Below are 18,304 nucleotides of genomic sequence, written 5' to 3' on the forward strand. Positions count from 1 at the left end.
AAAGCATGATTGATTCAAGTTATGAGCATGATACATGTGATAATTACGCGAATAGCTTTTGTCTAAATAATCTGCTAAATAGATCTGATTATTATGTGATTGATTTATTCTCGCACGCTTCCGCTGCCAGCACCTGCAGTAACATGTAACTATGGTTGTTTTTGAGCATGTATTAGGCGTAAATGACTTATGACATTACCTTATGACATTAACAGGTGTAAATGGCTTATTTTGTGATCTGTTGTTTGATGCAGTGCCTTATGCCTATGTCTTTTTGATCGGTTAAATGTTTAGGACCAATACGAAGTAAAAAATTAATATGAAGGACCTCTTTGTATTGTATTTTGTTGTCCATTTATTGGTTCAATTTGATGTCAATTTATTGACATAGTCGATGAAGAAACAATTACATAGAGGAAGCAATCCCATAACGTATGAAACCAACTTCACTCACAAAATTTTGTACGTGTAACTCTGCAATTGGTGTGCGTAAATGTTCAGGACCAAATGGAACTAAAAAATTTATAGGAAGGACTACTTTGACTTATACTTTAGGATTGTTCAATTAGGGCTTTCTGGTGATTTTTCTAAGAACATTATGAACGATTCACTGCAAAATTCAAATACGAACAACACAACAACAAGTTCAAATTACTTATCTACTTCAAAATTCAAATAGGATTCACAAATACTAAATCAAATTACTTGAATATACACATAAGTGTTGCAACAACAACAAAACAAAGAACAACAAAGCTCAAAACATTCATTAATTTCTGGATTTTTTTCGTAATTTCTGTCAAATTCGAAGCCAGCTCCTCAAAATCGGCACCACCGACCGAGGATGACGAAGAAAAAACCCGATTTGGCCCGATTTGGCTCGTAATTTCGACACTACGATTTGGCTCGCACCACTTGAAGAAACCGCATTCCTTCGTCTCACATGTGAAGTAAAGTTTCCCCCTCGACGGTTTGCCTTGTCCGATGACAATACGGAGCGCCGCCATCTTCTTACAATAGCAGAAAACGTAGCTAAATCGGAAGTCTCCGAAGTCGCGGTCAACGGAGACGGAGTTCCGGCTACACGTCGAACGAGCCATGATTGAAGGTGTTTGGTTGTTGCAGAGATGGAGAAAAGGAATTAGGGTTCTTGGGAAGGAAGAAGAAGAAGAAGAAGAAAAGAATGAGCGGGAGAAAGGGGGGGGGGGGAAATTTTGAATGAAATGAGAGTTAGGATTTTGTGTTTAATATTAGACTATTTAAAAATGTAAAAGGCCAAAAAAAATATTGAATTAGCTACAGTAATTAAATTCTGCTAATCGGGTCAAATTTTCGCTAATTGATGATTGACCGTCGAGAATTGATGGTGCCGTAAAAAAAGGATGCAAACGATATCATTTTTCATTTATTTCGGACTTACTTTTTGAAAAGTGAATGTTCTGGACCAAAATCATAAATCGGTCATATATAAAGGACCAAAAGAGGATTATACTCTTGATAGAACTACTCCTTCCGTCCCCAAAGAATATGCATTTTGGATTCATCATGAATTTTAATGTAAAATTGATTAAGTAAAAGAGAAAAAAGTAATTAAAGTATTGTTATTAGAGAATGAGTCACGTCTCATTAGAGAGAAAAAAAGTAATTAAAGTATTCTTGTGTGTCAGACTAAAAAGGAAAGAACATGCGTTCTTGTGGGACTGACGGAGTAAGTAATAGAAATAGTCAAAGCTCTAATACTCATGTTTGATGCATTTAAAATATTTGTTAATAACGCTAAAGAGAAACAAGTTTATTCCACAAATCATGTACAAAAGATAAACATCAGTCTATCCAAGGTAAACTTAACAACAACAAATCAGTGAGTGAGAGATTACTAGAAAACCAAGAACAATTAAAACACAACACCTTTTTTACACCTCCAATGTTATAATTTTCTACTCTTTACACCTCGAATAACTAGGGAGTTATGATGGGATCCAGAGATCTAAGGGGTTCAGCCCCAGGCTGTTTCCCTTGTTGTTTCGACTGATGCAGGGACCAATACGAGTGCGCAGCTAGGACGCGATCTAACAGATCCTGTGGCACCGGCTCTCCTCTTCTTTGATGAGGAGATATACCAGCTGTGTGAACTAAAGTCTTCCATTTATCCTGTATAAACAACATAATCCAATCACATGAGTGTAAAGCTATTTTTTTTTTATTTAATTAACAAATCTTAGTCCTATCCACACATCCCATGTGAAAGATTCCTTGGCCTTTAATGTTGATATTAAATCATGAGATTCGGTTGGTAATATTATAAGCCTACAAGTCTGTCTTATGCAGAACACATACAAATTAGGACATCTTTAACAGACAGGAGCAGAAAACAGGAAGAGAGAGAAAGACTCAAACCCAAACAGCATGCTAAGACCAATAATAAAACAATATAAGCAATATACCTTTAAGTCGACATACGTTCGGTGATCTGCATGCTCGAAAGCACCCATTTTTACATCACGCCACCTGCATAAGCAAAAGGTTTATTAGTAACAAATTCATGGGAACTACATTTGTATTGTGCCAAGTTTGTTTAATGCACTCTTACTTTCCAGTCCCAAGTCTTTCAACAGCTTCAACAAGCGCCTCAACTTCATCTACAGAAAATGGTCTCCTAGTTCTGCGCTGCGACAGTTCATTCTTTTTGGGTTTGGGGTTTGCTGGAATTACTGCAAGTGACTCCGAGTTTGTTGGAGAAACTGGAACTAATGCCTTGGAATCACGAACTGTTCCATTCACCGTCTCATTCGTAGGAGTCTGTGGGCCAGACATAAAGACACTGGTAACCACATCATCATCAACTTTACTTACGAAATGGGGATCCACTGAGGCATTTGAAATCCCTGAATCAACAATCGGAGTGGCAGGAGATCTGGAGAAGAGGATAAACAAGAAGCAGGTGAAGTTGTTATGGAATTAAGAGATAAAACAATAACTTAAGCTCTCAATATAAGGAGTTCAGTGATTTCAATGACGTGTCAACTAAGAAATAATGAAGAAAACAAGTTTAGGGAAGGAATACCATCACCACCAAAACTAGAGAGAAAACAAAGATAAAAAGGAGAAAAGCTAAAGAAATTATCATACTTCAGTAATTCCTGATCTGCATCACATTGCAATATTGTAGTGTGTTTTTTCGTAGTCTTGGTAGAGCAAATATTTGTAAAACTCGGCTCCAATGTAAAACCCAGTGTGTCAAGATCACCACTCTGAGAAATACCAGCCTGCTGCAAAGTTCTGCTGTCATCTCGAACTTTCTTCCCTTTAAGAACTACCCCAACTCGTACTCCACCTCCAAGAATAGCAGTAACTGCCTCCATCACAGTTCTCTAAAAAAATGTAGGATAGCAGATAACTTAATATTTCTTTGAATAAATGTAGCCAGATAGGGAGTTACAGGAGTAACATATCAGGAAAGTGAACAGACACAAACCTTCAGAGAACCAACACTTGCAGTTTCAGGGAGCTCAATGTAAAGTTCTGGAACCTTAAAGGATTTAATGCTGAACTTCACTGAAAGAAGAGATGCCAAAAGTTTAAGAACTTCTTATGTCAGCAAAGAGAGATAAAAGACTGAAATTTTGTGTTACAGAAGGAGAGGAATTAGGATAATTCTAATACCATGAGGTTCCTTGCCTTTTTTGTGGCCTTTCACTGTAGGAGATGCACCACTCACTGCAAGATACAGCAATAGTTATTTAGATATATATAACACCGACAGAAATATTTTCAAATAATAAGTATGATAGAGGACCTCTTTCCAACATGATGCCCGAGTTACATTTATCCTTGCACACCCCCTTCTCAGATGAGTTAGAGATGCTATTACTACTGGCCTCCTGATCATGTGCAACTGTGCCCCTGTGATCAAACAGTTTCCTTTTCTTAATGGATGCTTGTAGACATCTCTCATGGGTGTAAATTCTCTTCCTATGTTGGTAAAATGACTTCACTCCATCCCCTGAAAAACCGAAGAGCATACAGAAAGGGATACAGTTAGATGGATAAGGAGAATTATATGCTTGTGCAAACTAGATTACTGAATGCAGAAAAGTTGAGCAAATCAAAATCAGATAAGCAAGAAACCACCACTCACTAGAGTTATAGAGTTCACAACTCCTTAGCTTTGGAGCCATCTTCCTATACTTGGATGTCAGCATCTTCCTTATTCTTCGGTGACTAGTGCGCGGCTGTGGCCTTAAGGGCCTAAACTTGGTGCTAAGTTTATTGCACCCGAAATAATTATCGTCATCATCTCTAATTCCTAATTTTACAGTATTCCAAAGCTTTTGCAGTGGAGTATGAGAAATGGGGTCCCTGTACAAGGACAACTGTACACTATTATCTGACTTAATTAGCATATTACTATTCACACATTCTCCGACATGATCCTTTCCATTCAAAGTGTTAATGTTATCCTCCGAATGCATGCCTTGCTGACCCTCTGCTTTAAGATTGATATTATTACCAACAAAGACAGAGCCGCCAACTTCATAGTTGGTATTTCCATCTGCATCACAGTCTAGTTTTTTCAGGACATCAGGACTTGCAAACACAGAAATATTTTCCAAGACAGAATCATTATCTATTTGTGGTAGTCCCTTAAATTTGGATGAGAGGTCGGGCTCCTGAACAGATGTTTCAGGCATAAAAGAACTCTCAGCACAACTTCCGTGGTCAATGCTCTCTGATTTTGGAGTTTTCTCATCTTTAGGCTGCCCCTTCACATTCTCGTTTTTTAAAGTACTGGCATGAGTTTCTACATTACTTGACACAGAACTTTCACTCTCCTGCAACAACTTACCAGCTACAGCTGCAAGTAATTCAAAGGCACAAAGTTTGTTGTCCTCGACTGAATTCTTGTGTGAGCATCTCCTCTGGGATGGCAAACAAACATCAGATTCCCGGCCACATACTGAATACTATGGAAAGCAATGGGAAACATGGTTACCCTGATTGATCTGGGAGCTTTGGGAATAACAGGGTATCGACGACCATTGAACCGATAATCCAGCCTCTTTTTCGGTACCATATTCTAGGAAGCATGCCACTACAAGATCTCCAGCTTAAGAAATATAATGTTGCCAAATCACCTTTAACCTACAGGACATTCAAAACGAATTTTTATGAATATAAAGAAACAAGAGCATGTCAAAGAGCAGCTAGGAAGCTAGACATCCGTAAGTAAAGACACCCAAAGTAAACCAAAAATCATAACCGTCTACAACATAGGTGATCAATGTGGAATTAAAATCAACGGGAATAGAGAGCGAGGGTAATTACTGCCCCAGCTGAGAAAACCTTATGAAAAAATCCATAACGCAGGACAAACAGAGCATCAACAATCCTTTACATATCAAACATACGCGTAGCAGATCTAAAATAAAAAAGATCATCCAGAAGTCAGATCTAAAATGAAAACATAGTGGTGCGATGAAATGAAAAAGAGGAGACTTGCGTTTCTATTACTAACAAAAATACATAACGAGATCGTTCAACTAGAAAATAAAGAAAGTTATCCTGATCGATACAGCTAAAATCTTCTGTTTCTAAACAGTTCATCGCAATTAAATGACGTCTCGTACAATTCACTCAAAACGATACGAAACAATTCGAACGAAAAAAGACAATTCTCTCCATCCGCATCTTTTAGGCAACCAACAATGTTAAATTCGGCACTCATCAGATCCAATTATATGTTGCCGGAGCCCGATCAGCTCTCAGACCAGACCAAATTTGACATTACAGATATAATATACACACAACATATATAACCATCACGAAATAAAGTAGAAATGAAGAAATCAACGCAATAGAATTGTTATCCAGAATCAACTCTCGGTTCTAACGAAAATCCATTTTTCGCTTCAATCACCCAAAAAATCACACTATTCGACAAATTTGAACAGATCTCAGTGGGATCAAGTTGAATTTCCATGAAACCAGACGATCAAAAGTGCAAAATAAGCAAACAAAACCCAGAAGCTTACCAGATTCCGCAATAGAATTACAAATCCAGAAGCGAAGAGGATATAAATAAAAAAAAATGCACAAATGGCGCACCAACAACACACGCAAGAGAATAATGGAAAATAAAATACAAAGTACAAACCAAAAAATTACCTGACGAATAATTTGACTAAGGAGATAAGTACTGGACGTTTGTTTATATACAGTATTCGAATTTGGTAATAGAAAAGTAGAAAACGGGGAAAATGAAAAGTGAGAGAGAATTGGGTTTGGGTAAATCAGCATGAAATAGTGCTTAAACCCCAGCGAGGATTCGTTTTTATATACCTTGAATCCAAGGCCAGGGGCAAAATCGGAATGTGCCGAATCTAATGGTTTCGATTGATGAATTTGATTGGTTATTTTTGGAGTACTATATAAAGAAAATTGGATTAATTGTTAATATACACCATGTCGTAGAATGGCATATTAAATTGTTTGAGCCAAAATACACTGTACGCGAAACCGTATGTATTTTCCCTTCCCTTCCATAACAGTATTCACGAGTTATGACTCGCGTTTTAAGAAAAAGTTGAATTGTGTAATAAATGAAATGAGATGGTGGAGTGTGTAATAAATGAAGTTAGATGGTAGAGTGTGTAATAAATGAAGTGAGATGGTGGAGTTGGTTGAAGGTGGGTCCCTTTTGACTTTTGATTTTTGTTTTGATTTATTTTAATGTAGATAATGACATTTTTATGTAATTTTGGTGAAGAATGGAGTAAAGTTGTATGACCAAATATGGAAAATTCTAAAAGTGACTCTTAAACTGGGACGGACTTTTATGGCAAAAAGTGACTCTTAATCTGGGACGGAGGGAGTATTTCTTTTTTAAGTTCATCCCATATGAATATAAATTTTCTAATTTTGAAAACTAATATCTCTAATAAGGTAGGACTTATTCTTCACTAATAATACTATATAATTACTTTTTCCTTCTACATCTCTCTTATTTTATTAATTGTGTATTAAAACTCGTGCTCAATCAAAAGCACATGCTCTTATGGGACGCAGGGAGTATATAGGTCATCTGTCCAATAGAAATAGGTCATTTAGGATTGATACGCATTTTACTGTGTAATTGGTAAAGTAAGAGAGAAGGCGAAAAAATAGTTGGAATCGTGTAGTGGATGGTAGGGTCTATAATTAATAGTAAAAGGGAGAGAACAAGTTTGCCATAAATTGATATGACTATTTGTATGATATGGACAAAAAAGAAAATATGATATATTTCTATGGGACGAATTATTTCAGAGATAATAATGAAAAAATGCTCAATCAAAGGGAGGAGTGTCTGTGTGAGGAATGGAGTGTGAGTTTGATGGTTTTATAATTTGCTAAATTTAGTAAATTATGCTCCTAGTTAAGTATTGGAGTTAGTTAATAATTTACAACTGTACAAACATGTATACCATGACGTTTATTAATTGCAACTGATCGGTAGTGGTGGGGGATGGGTGGTTGTAAGTTGTAACCAAGAATTGGATGCTTGGACCACTTCCTAACCATTCTCCCAGACCAAACCCTATCTATCACTAAGATAGAATGTGCCACCTGGCATTGGTCACTCTATTTGTAAACGTAAAATTCACAATCGGATTTTATTTTTAGAAAGATAATAGAGTTTGTTATAAAAGCTGGTTGTAATACATTTGTTTACTTTTTAATTGGAGAGTAATGAAGAGTTTATTGCGTAATATAAAAGCTGGTTGTAATACATTTGTTTACTTTTTAATTGTAGAGTAATGAACAGTCACTTAAATGCCTAAACTTACCGAACAATGTGAAGAGGTTATTAGACTTGATTAGGTATTGCACTTAGCTAGGTTGTTCTAAATTAGGTGTGTTATAACTGATAGTCTTCATGAATTAATGTAGACAACTTTTTTAGTTTCGTTAGTCAAAAGTGGTCTAAATTAATGGGGAAACTTCTATTTAATTATTTAATATTCTTAGAGCGCATATTGGTCTAAGAATAATTATTAGTATTAACCAAATATATAAAATAAATGTCATAATCTATGGCGCATATTGCTCCTCAAAATGTTTATACCAATGTTTTAAAAACCGGACAAGTCAGTGAACCGGCGAGGTTATTGGTTTACGGTTTAAACAGTCTAACCGGTTCAATCACTGGTCGAACCGTTTTACCTTATAAATATAAAATTAAATATACTCTTACAAAATATATTAAATTTAGTGAGTAATAAATTATAGTAATCAATAGTAATATATAACAAAAACATATATTACACATTTTAAGTAAATTAAATATTATGAGCATTTAAAATAAGTGATGGTAAAATTTAAATAATTATTAAATATATAAATTTTTAATCAGTGTAGCCAAAAAAATTACATAATTTACAAATAAAAATAGATAAAATTCATATTATCTCAAAAATATTTATGTGGTGAAATAATATTATAGACAATATATAAAACTAAACATGAATTTTTAGTTAATTTGGATAAATATATATAATAGTATTATTAGTTAATGCATAAAATTAAACTTGAATTATTAGTAAGTTTGGAGTAATATTTAGTAAATATGGAGTAACAAACTGTATTAATAGTATTATATAATATTAAACCTTAGGTAAAATTATTTTTTCATGTATATATATATATATAGAGTTGTGATCAATGTCGAACCCTTCTTAAAGACCGAACTAGAGACCAAATTTGGGCCACTCATTTTTCTTTATCTTATGATTATGATTAATTTAGAATTAATTTAATATTTTATTAAATAAAAACGTTTTAAATTTATTTATTTTTTAAAAAAAAATTAATTTTTTTAATAAAAAAATTTAATTTTTTTTAATAAAAAATGTAATTTAATATATTTTTTTAATTTTTTATTTTAAAAAAAAATTTTAGAAATTTTATTTTTTTTTATTCGATAAAAACTTGCTGGAGTAAATAATGAACTATATTCACTACATAATGAACTAAATGAATGTATGTTATGAAGTAATTTTTCGCATTCATTATATACTCCATCCGTCCCGGAGTATTAGACTCACTTCTTTTGGGCACATGATTTAAGGAATTGATATTTAAATAGTTAAAGTGGAGAGAGTAAAGTATGAGAGAGGGAAAGTATGAGAGAGAAGAGAGAAAAAAGTAGGTGGAGAATAAAATAAGATAGATGCTTTTTGCTAAAAAGGGAAATGAGTCTAATATGTTGGGACATCCCAAAAAGGAAAGTTGGTCTAATACCTTGGGACGGAGGGAGTACTTAATTTACTTCAACTGAAAGATAATTATGTCATAACACATTATGAAGTAATAAAATAATAAAATGAAGTAATAAACTAATGAAATGAAGTAGTAAACTAATGAAATGAAGTAATAACATAACTGAATGAAATAATAAACTAACGGAATGAAGTAATAGCATGACTGAATGAAGTAATAAACTAACGGAATGAAGTACTAAACTAATAGAATGAAGTAATAACATGATTGAATGAAATGATAAACTAACATGATTGAATGAAATGATAAACTAACGGAATGAAGTAATAACCCTAAACCCAACTGAAAGATAATTATGTCATAACACATTATGAAGTAATAAACTAATGGAATGAAGTAATAACATGACTGAATGAAGTAATAAACTAACGGAATGAAGTAATAAACTAACAAAATGAAGTAATAGCATAAATAAATGAAGTAATAAACTAACGGAATGAAGTAATAGCACGACTGAATGAAGTAATAAGCTCATAACAATAACATGACTGAATGAAGTAATAAACTAACGGAATGAAGTAATAACCCTAAACCCAATTGAAAGATAATTATGTCATAACACATTATGAAGTACTCCCTCCGTCCCGCTTAAGATGACACGTTTTCCTTTTTAGTTTGTCCCAACTAAGATGACACATTTCCTTTTTTGGTAACTTTCTCTCTCCAATTAATACACTCAACCACTTTTTCTCACTCCTATTAAAATATACATCTTTCTTTATCTCTCTACTTTAATACTTACACCCACCTTCTCTCTCTCCAATTAAACACTTTAACCAATAACTCCTAAAATCCCGTGCCGGCTAAGCAATGTGTCATCTTAGCCGGGACGGAGGGAGTAATAAACTAATGGAATGAAGTAATAGCATGACTGAATGAAGTAATAAACTAACGGAATGAAGTAATAAACTAATAGAATGAAGTAATAGCATTAATAAATGAAGTAATAAACTAACGGAATGAAGTAATAGCACGACTGAATGAAGTAATAAGTTCATAACATACATTCATTTAGTTCATTATGTAGTGAATATAGTTCATTATTTAATCCAGCAAGTTTTTATCGAATAAAAAACATTAAAAAAATTAAAAAAAAATTTACAAATTTTAAAAAAAATTTAAAAATCTAAAATAAAAAACATTTTTATTTAATAAAATATTAAATTAATTGTAAATTAATCATAACCATAAGATTAAGAAAAATTAGTGGCCCTAATTTGGTCTCTATTTCGGTCTTTAAGAGTGGATTTGTGGTTAATAGGACTCTATATATATATATATATATACATATCTTATAATATATATATATATTATATCAATAAAAATAAAATTTAGTGGCTGATAATTAAAATTAAACATATCACAACTAACAATTAATTAAAAGTATAAAACTAAACACAAATTATTAATTTGTGTGGACAAAAAATTATGGATTTAATGTATAACAATAATTAATGTTCAGAATATTTCATTCAAGACCATGTGGTGGAGTGGGAGAGATGTTGGTATCTTACCTAGAGGTCTAGGGTGCAATCCCCCTTAGTCTCATATTTTAAACAAGCATTTTAAACATAAAAACCGGTTTCCAATTCAACCGGTCTGACCGGCCGGATCTGACGGTTCAAGGCGGCCTAACTTACTAACGGTTTTAGGGGCCGAAACGGACCGGACCAGTTGCCGGTTCGCGGTCCGGTCGAACCGGCCGGTCCGGTCCAGTTTAGAACGTTCGAATCTTAACGAAATACTTCAAAAGGAAACAAGATTTAATGTTTGCAGCAGATCCAACGAAGAAAGCAAGTAAACTTTAAACTAGGAAAGCAATTAAAGATTGTTTATGCCAGTCCGAGCGATGAAACTGCTATACTACGACGACAAACGGGTTGGAACGATAGGATGATGACTCTCCGGTGGACGACTGGACTTCAGGTGACCATAGCTGTGGCGAGGAACGAGAAGATTGTGGACAATGCTGAAGGAACTGATCTTCGAGAGAACTCTAACTAAGTGTGGTGGTTGGACTTTCGAACTCCGAACTCTTTCTCTCTCTCCAAGTGGCTTCTTTTATAGGGAGGCTTACCCTTGCTTTTAGGGTAGACTTCCTTCGTGAATTGACTTTTCTGCCCTTGTTTATGATCATCTCAAAGCTATCATTCTTCTCCATCTCGAGCCTTTTCTCTCGGCATGCATCCTGGTCAGTAGGCCCGTCAAAATGGATATCGGGTATTGGATACCCGATATCCAAACCCGAAAAAGTCGGATAATTGGATACCCGAAACCCGATTTTTCGGGTATCGGATCGGGATCGGGTAGTGAGAATTTTGGATTATCGGATATCGGGTTATCCGATATCCGATCGGGTATACCCGAATTATCCGATTTATCCGATTTATTTTCTAAAATTAATAAATTATATTTTTATTATAACTAAATGTAATTTAACTTCTTAACTATAATTTAATTTAGCATATAAGATATGTAATTTAATTTTTTAATTAAATTTTTAATTTCATTGACTTGTGATATTTATAATTTTGAATTTTTTGATGATATTATTGTTAGATCTTGATTCTTATGAATTATTGAATTGTGATATTTATAAAGGATGAATGTTTGAACGTATGAATTTTGATGGTTATTGACTTATTATGGATGGATAAAAAAATTTAATATGTACTATAACTTATGAATTTTGTATTTTTCAAAGTTTGTAGTTATTTTCTTTTAAATTCGAACTACTACAAGAATTTTGTATTCCTAAAAGTTTGTAGTTATTTTCTCTTTAATTCGAGCTACTATAAGAATTTTGTATTTCTAAAAGTTTGTAGTTATTTTTACTTGGATATTAGTACTTCAACTTTGTATTAAATTTGATTAAATAATATTAAATAAATTCTAAAAGTTTGTAGTTAATTTTCAAAAAAAAAAAAATCAAAATCACAATTGGGATTGGATACCCGATTTTTCGGGACTGGATACCCGAGTCGGGTATTTGGGTACCCGAAATCAAATTCGGGTCGGGTATCGGGTATTGAATTTTGGGAATTTCGGGATCGGGTACCCGAAAATTTCGGATCGGGTATCCGTGGGTACCCAATTTGACAGGCCTACTGGTCAGTATTGCATCATTCTAGCGTTCTTTTCACCTGCATCGTCCGAACCATCTCCTACCGACTTGGACCCCTTTACCACAAAGTCCTTGTGGTATAATGATTCAACTCTATTTCTTGCCATTGTCGTTATCTCCACATCCAGAGGAAGCTGCTCAAAGCCAGCCCTTATAAGTCTGACCTGCCATTGCTTGTATGTCTCTGGTCTCTCAATCCGCTCAGCACCTTCACATGCAATTACATTCTTTGCCTCACGCCCAAATATTATTTTCTCAAGCAGCATTCTCTCATGAATCCTCAACACAGTAAGTCTCCTACCAAAGAGAAATCATGTATAGAGAGGAGGTGGTGCAGAGAAGGTGCTAGAAAGTTCCGTTTCAAGATCAAAGCAAGAAATCCATGCACCTAAGCCTTCTGTTGATTTATCGACCATCCAATGAAGATATCCGTACAGAGGTACCCCTTCAAGGTCTTCACATAACCTGAGCAGGCTACCAAATGGAACTTTTCTCCACGACCTGGTTCCAACAGTGTATACTTGGCACTCATTTGTGCACTCCTCTTCTAGGGGTGTTTCAACGAAAATCCTAACCACCTTTATTGCCTGGTCATTCTGCTCACTTCAAATCCAAAAGTCTCCCTGTCAATCCGATCATTTGAGGAGTTTTGTCGAGGATAAGGTAGCTTAATATAGTCACATGTGATTGGATTGCACAGGATAAGATCATCATGATCAATGTCACTTAGAAAGATCAAACCATTAGCTGAACTAATAATTGGCTCATCAAAGGGGAGTTCGAAGTTGAAGAATACATTCAAACGATGCTCCTCATCAAAGTCGAGCTCATCAGCAATTTCCATGACGTCGTATGAATTTTTGTATGTTTGAAAAGCAAGGCCCAAGACTGATCTAGAAATATGTGAATTTACAAACTCAGGGGTGGCGAGAAGAATAAGCCACGGCTTACAAACACACTTGCAGGCCATAGCGTGTTGAGTGGGGCGTCTCGAGAGGATATTTACTATGATATCTGACGGTAGATATTCGAAGAAATTTTCGCCCATTTTGCCTCTCTCGACGCGATAACACTCCTTGATCATTACGAAAAAGGAAAATAGAGCAGCATCAAAATATTATTATGATCAAAGTGGCACACTTGCAAGAGTAAATTACAACATCAAAATGTAATTCTTCATTTTCTAAATCCTAATATATTACAAAACTGAATTTTCCTAATCCCTAATCCACAAAAAATTTGCAGAAACCAAAGTACAAATAATGCAATACTGAATTTACACACAATGTCACTCAAAAAAAACAAAATAAGTACAATTAAAAAAAATTCTAAAACAAAAAAAACCAACCGCCCCTCATGAATGAGGAGCACCCTGCCGCCACCAAACAAAGTGAGGGGCACATGCCACATGTCATAATATTAATGGCTGAATATTGATTTCTTTTTTCTTTTTGTTTTTTCACTTTTTATTATTGATTTATTTTATTACTTATTATTGGACTACATGTATGTTGTAATAAATTTGCACAATAACAATATAATTCTACATCACATTTTCAATCTTGAAAATTTTGCACTACATTAAATTTTGATTGTTTTATTAATTATTATTTTTTTATTCAATGATTATTACATTTATCTCTATATATCTTTTCAAATATCATGTGAATTATTCTTCCAAAAAAATCATGTGAACCACTCTTCCATAAAATGACATCTGACTACTTCATTTTTTATTATTTTATTTTAATTTATTATTTTTTATTATTTGCTACTACATTGTGCTTCACTTTTCTATATATATCCCACTTAACATGTACAACTCCTCACAAAAGCAACCAAATCCTCCAAATTATCGCCCTTTCATTCTTGTTTTGATAAATTTGGTTTTATGGATCCAAATCATCCAAATTATCGCTCTTGTTTCCCAAACTATTTTAATTCCCAAAATTATCAACAATCATCAGAATATCCAAGTTCGCAAAATTTTCCAAATTTTGCACCACCTTATCAGAATCCCCAATCATTTTCAAATCCAGAGTATTCACAAAACTTTGAATTATCTCCAAATCTAAGCCAAATTCCTACATCTACTGAAATTCCCACATCAAACAATGTCACCCAAAACTTGTTCGGAGATGCCCAACAAGAGAACAAAAAGAAGAGGAGCTCAAACAATGTAAGTTGGGTTGTGAAAGAAGATTTAGCACTTATGTCTTCTTGGGTCCATGCAAGCGTAGATAGTGTGCGTGGTAAACATCAGAAGGGAGATGCACTATGGGTACGTGTGAAAAACTTGTATCACGTAGCTCAAGCAGAAAATCCAGCTGAAATTAACAAAAGAAATGTGGATTCTATGAAGAGTCGATGGAAACGACTTAACGAAAATGCAAACAAATGGGTGGCTGCTTGCAGAGAAGCAAACGCGCGAAGGAGGAGTGGAATGAGCGACCAAGATGTTGAGAATGAAGCTCATAGCATCTACCAAGCAGGAGGCGGCAACAAATTTCAAGATTTGATAGTGTTTAATGAAGTTATGAGCAAACATCAAAAGTGGAGTATTCATGATACAACACAGGTATTTCCTCCTGACAATGAAAATGTTGGTTATGAACAGGATGGTAGCAATTCAAAGAGGACAAAGACTTCTGAATCTGGCGAGTATACTATCCCTTCAAATCCGGAAACTCCTACATCTGGCCATTCAACTAGTTCTCGGCCTATGGGCAGAGACAAGGCAAAAAGAAAAGGAAAAAGTAAGGTAACACAATCTGATTCTACTAATGCTCAAGTTGCTGCAGAACTTCATGCACTAAGGCTAGCTAAAGATAATGAGAACGAACTAGTGAAGGCTCGACTGCAGATAGAGCGTGAAAAGCTGGAAAAGCCCTCTATGAAGATGTACCAAAAAATGTTGATTAAGTTGTTGGACAAAGAGCACTTGTCCCCAGAAGATCAAGAGATGAAACATCAACTAATGGAGATTGTGTTTAAAAAATGAATGATTTTAGTTTGATATGAGTTTGGTGTGACAATAAGTTATGTAATACCATCGTTTGGTGTGACATTAGTTTAAGTAATATTAGTTTGGTGTGCTTTTAATATGTAATGTTAGTTTGGTGTATGTTGGTGTGATCTTTGTTTGTACTTTATGTAATATAAATTTGTGTAATATTAAGTTTATGTGATATGGTCACATGCATCTTCTGGAAAAGCAATTGAGATGTCACAATTATTATTTCTTTATCACATGCATTTTTTTAGATATGATTTTCGTGACACATGCATTTTCCTGCAAAAGTATTTGAGATGTCACAAACATCATTACTTTATCACATGCATTTGCAGATATGAGTTTTGGTGTCATGTGCATATTCCTGCAAAAGTAATTGAGATGTCACAAACATCAGTTCTTTGATCACATGCATTTGCAGATATGAATTTGGTGCTACTTGCATTACAAAAGTTTTGTCACATGCATCACAGTGTCAATCAAATGTTTTGTCATCGCATGCATTATCCTGCAAAAATTAGATATGTCACATGCTTTACTGCAATTGTGTGTCACATGCTTTACAAACATCACTTCTTTATCTTACAAAAGTTTTGAAATGTCACATGTATCACAGTGCCACTCAAACGTTTTGTCATCGCATGCATTATCATGCAAAAATTAGATATGTCACATGCTTTACTGCAATTGTGTCTCACATGTCTTGGGGTTTAGTGTCACATGCAAATTTATTTAGTCTATACATAGCTCGTGGAAATTTTTTGAAGATAACACCAAGTACTCATTCCACCTCCAAAAAATGTCTTCTAGTGAAAACTCATCACTTTCATCGGATTCAAGTTCTGATGATTCAAATATCATAGCACTCAATGAATGGGAGGAACGAGTTTCTCAACAAAATCATCAAATCTATACAATTGTTGAGAACATGTTATCCGCCAATCACAATCTAATTGTAGGGGCTCAAGCTTCTACAGTTAGAAAAAGGTATTGTGAAAGGCAACGCGAGATTGGTGCTGAGCGTTTGATCAATGACTACTTTAGTCCCAACCCGACATATGGGCCAGAGGTCTTCCGACACCGATTTCGCATGCACAAATCTGTATTCCTTCGGATTGTAGAAGCTGTTACTGCTAATGATGAGTATTTTCAAGAGAGACGCGATGCTACAGGGAGACAAAGTTTGTCATCGTTACAGAAATGTACCGGAGCTATGCGGGTGCTGGCGTATGGGACATCATCCGATGTCGTTGATGAATATTTGCGGATGAGTTCAACGGTGACGAGAGATTCTCTAATACATTTCGTTGAAGGTGTTATCTCATGTTTTGGTGCCACATATCTTAGAAGACCTACTGAACAAGATCTCGCTAGACTTCTATATGTAGCAGATCAACGTGGTTTTCCAGGCATGATTGGGAGTATAGACTGCATGCATTGGGAATGGAAGAATTGTCCTAACGCATGGGCTGGACAATATACAGGGAGAAGTGGCAAACCAACGATCATTTTGGAAGTTGTTGCATCATACGACTTATGGATATGACATGCATTCTTTGGAACTCCAGGTTCGTGCAATGATATTAATGTACTCCATAGGTCTCCTGTTTTTGACATATACCCTGCATGGGCTGCATTTGTGAAGTCAATTGCTTCTCCACAAATTCAAAAGCATAAGTTGTTTGCTCAATTCCAAGAGTCTATCAGAAAAGATGTTGAGCGAGCATTTGGAGTCCTACAAGCGCGTTTCGCATTTTTGCGAAGGCCATGCCTTGTCTGGGACAAGATGTTGATGGGAAAAAATATGATTGCTTGTATAATCATGCATAATATGATAGTAGAAGATGAACGTGATACATATCAAAATTATTATAATCCTACTGAGTTTTTTGAAGATACACCTACAAGAGCACAAGAAGGAAATGCTGAAGCTTTTTGCTACTCTACTCAACGGATCGGGAGTTTGTTTTCTTATATAACAAATCGAGATCAACTCCGCAATAGAGAAGCTCATATTGCCCTTCGAGATGATTTGATTGAGCACATTTGGGATAAATTTGGCACAAATAGTTGAATGTGTAATGTTTATCTTTTTTAGTAATCTTTCTTATTTTTCACTTTAGTTTGTAATTTGGTTTGTTTATTTTCTATTATTGTACCGTATTTCTTTTATTTGTGTATTTTTTTTATGTTGTACTTCACTTATATATGGATGTGTAATAATTTTTATTATAAATTTGAATTATAAAATAATTTATATAATTTTTATATGAGTTTTTTAATATATTTGAATAAATATAAAATTTATATTGATTGAAAGTATATGAAAAAGAAAATATGTATTGGGGTTGAGTTGGAGTCATTGATGGAGGTAAAAGTTTTAATAAGTTGGGGGTTGTATATGTGGATGAAAGAGAAATGAGTATTTTATTCAAAAGTTGATTGGGGTTGGGTTGGGTGGGTGTCACCAATGGGGATAGTCTTAGAGCCTTTTTTTTTGGGCAGAAGAATTTAGGAGATGTTATTTAGTGGTGTAAGTGGAGTTGGTAGTAAAGTAGATTTTTACCATAAATAGAGATGACTCAAATATGTTGGGACACCCCAAAAAGGAATAAGGGTCTAATATCTTGGGACAGAGGGAATAATAAGTACTCCCTCCGTCCCGTTATAGAGATGACACGGGATTTTAGGAGATGTTATTTTGTGTGTTAAGTGGTGAGAAAAAATATATTTTATAATTGATGTACGAGGGAACTTTTTCAGAAAGAGGAAATGTGACATCTTTTGCGGGACAAACTAAAAAGGAAAGTGTGACATCTACTATGGGACGGAGGGATTACAATGTTAAC

The 18,304-nt window shown here is 34.5% G+C and overlaps 3 protein-coding genes across 3 annotated transcripts; 2 read left to right on the forward strand and 1 right to left on the reverse strand.

The window, feature by feature from the left end:
* Positions 1–1,771: 1,771 nt before the first annotated feature.
* Positions 1,772–5,726, reverse strand: LOC125200180 (telomere repeat-binding protein 4-like). The gene is made up of 10 exons (XM_048097911.1): positions 5,344–5,726; positions 4,994–5,142; positions 4,139–4,919; positions 3,797–4,003; positions 3,664–3,717; positions 3,476–3,555; positions 3,130–3,371; positions 2,591–2,914; positions 2,445–2,508; positions 1,772–2,151 (listed from the first exon to the last, which is right to left on the reverse strand). Exons 2-10 carry the CDS (start codon positions 5,072–5,074, stop codon positions 1,960–1,962), a joined length of 2,025 nt encoding a protein of 674 aa, XP_047953868.1. The 5' UTR covers positions 5,075–5,142; positions 5,344–5,726; the 3' UTR covers positions 1,772–1,959.
* Positions 5,727–14,654: 8,928 nt separating this feature from the next.
* LOC125200178 lies at positions 14,655–15,443 on the forward strand. The gene has a single exon (XM_048097909.1). It carries the CDS (start codon positions 14,655–14,657, stop codon positions 15,441–15,443), a length of 789 nt encoding a protein of 262 aa, XP_047953866.1.
* Positions 15,444–16,254: 811 nt separating this feature from the next.
* On the forward strand, positions 16,255–17,529 carry LOC125200179. Its single transcript, XM_048097910.1, has 2 exons — positions 16,255–16,864; positions 17,024–17,529. Exons 1-2 carry the CDS (start codon positions 16,255–16,257, stop codon positions 17,527–17,529), a joined length of 1,116 nt encoding a protein of 371 aa, XP_047953867.1.
* Positions 17,530–18,304: the final 775 nt, after the last annotated feature.

Source organism: Salvia hispanica, unplaced genomic scaffold (assembly GCF_023119035.1).
Source record: "Salvia hispanica cultivar TCC Black 2014 unplaced genomic scaffold, UniMelb_Shisp_WGS_1.0 HiC_scaffold_837, whole genome shotgun sequence".
NCBI classification, from domain to species: domain Eukaryota; kingdom Viridiplantae; phylum Streptophyta; class Magnoliopsida; order Lamiales; family Lamiaceae; genus Salvia; species Salvia hispanica.

Bases quoted from the DNA above. Each gene is read 5' to 3' on its own strand.
- LOC125200180 (XM_048097911.1), bottom strand. From the start codon at position 5,074: ATGGTACCGAAAAAGAGGCTGGATTATCGGTTCAATGGTCGTCGATAC. The intron at 3,718-3,796 runs GTCCTCTATCAT...TGTATCTTGCAG, and splicing joins GGGCATCATGTTGGAAAGAG to TGAGTGGTGCATCTCCTACA. The intron at 3,556-3,663 runs GTATTAGAATTA...CTCTTCTTTCAG, and splicing joins AAAAGGCAAGGAACCTCATG to TGAAGTTCAGCATTAAATCC.
- LOC125200178 (XM_048097909.1), top strand. From the start codon at position 14,655: ATGTCTTCTTGGGTCCATGCAAGCGTAGATAGTGTGCGTGGTAAACAT.
- LOC125200179 (XM_048097910.1), top strand. From the start codon at position 16,255: ATGTCTTCTAGTGAAAACTCATCACTTTCATCGGATTCAAGTTCTGAT. The intron at 16,865-17,023 runs GCATGATTGGGA...TTGGAACTCCAG, and splicing joins AGATCAACGTGGTTTTCCAG to GTTCGTGCAATGATATTAAT.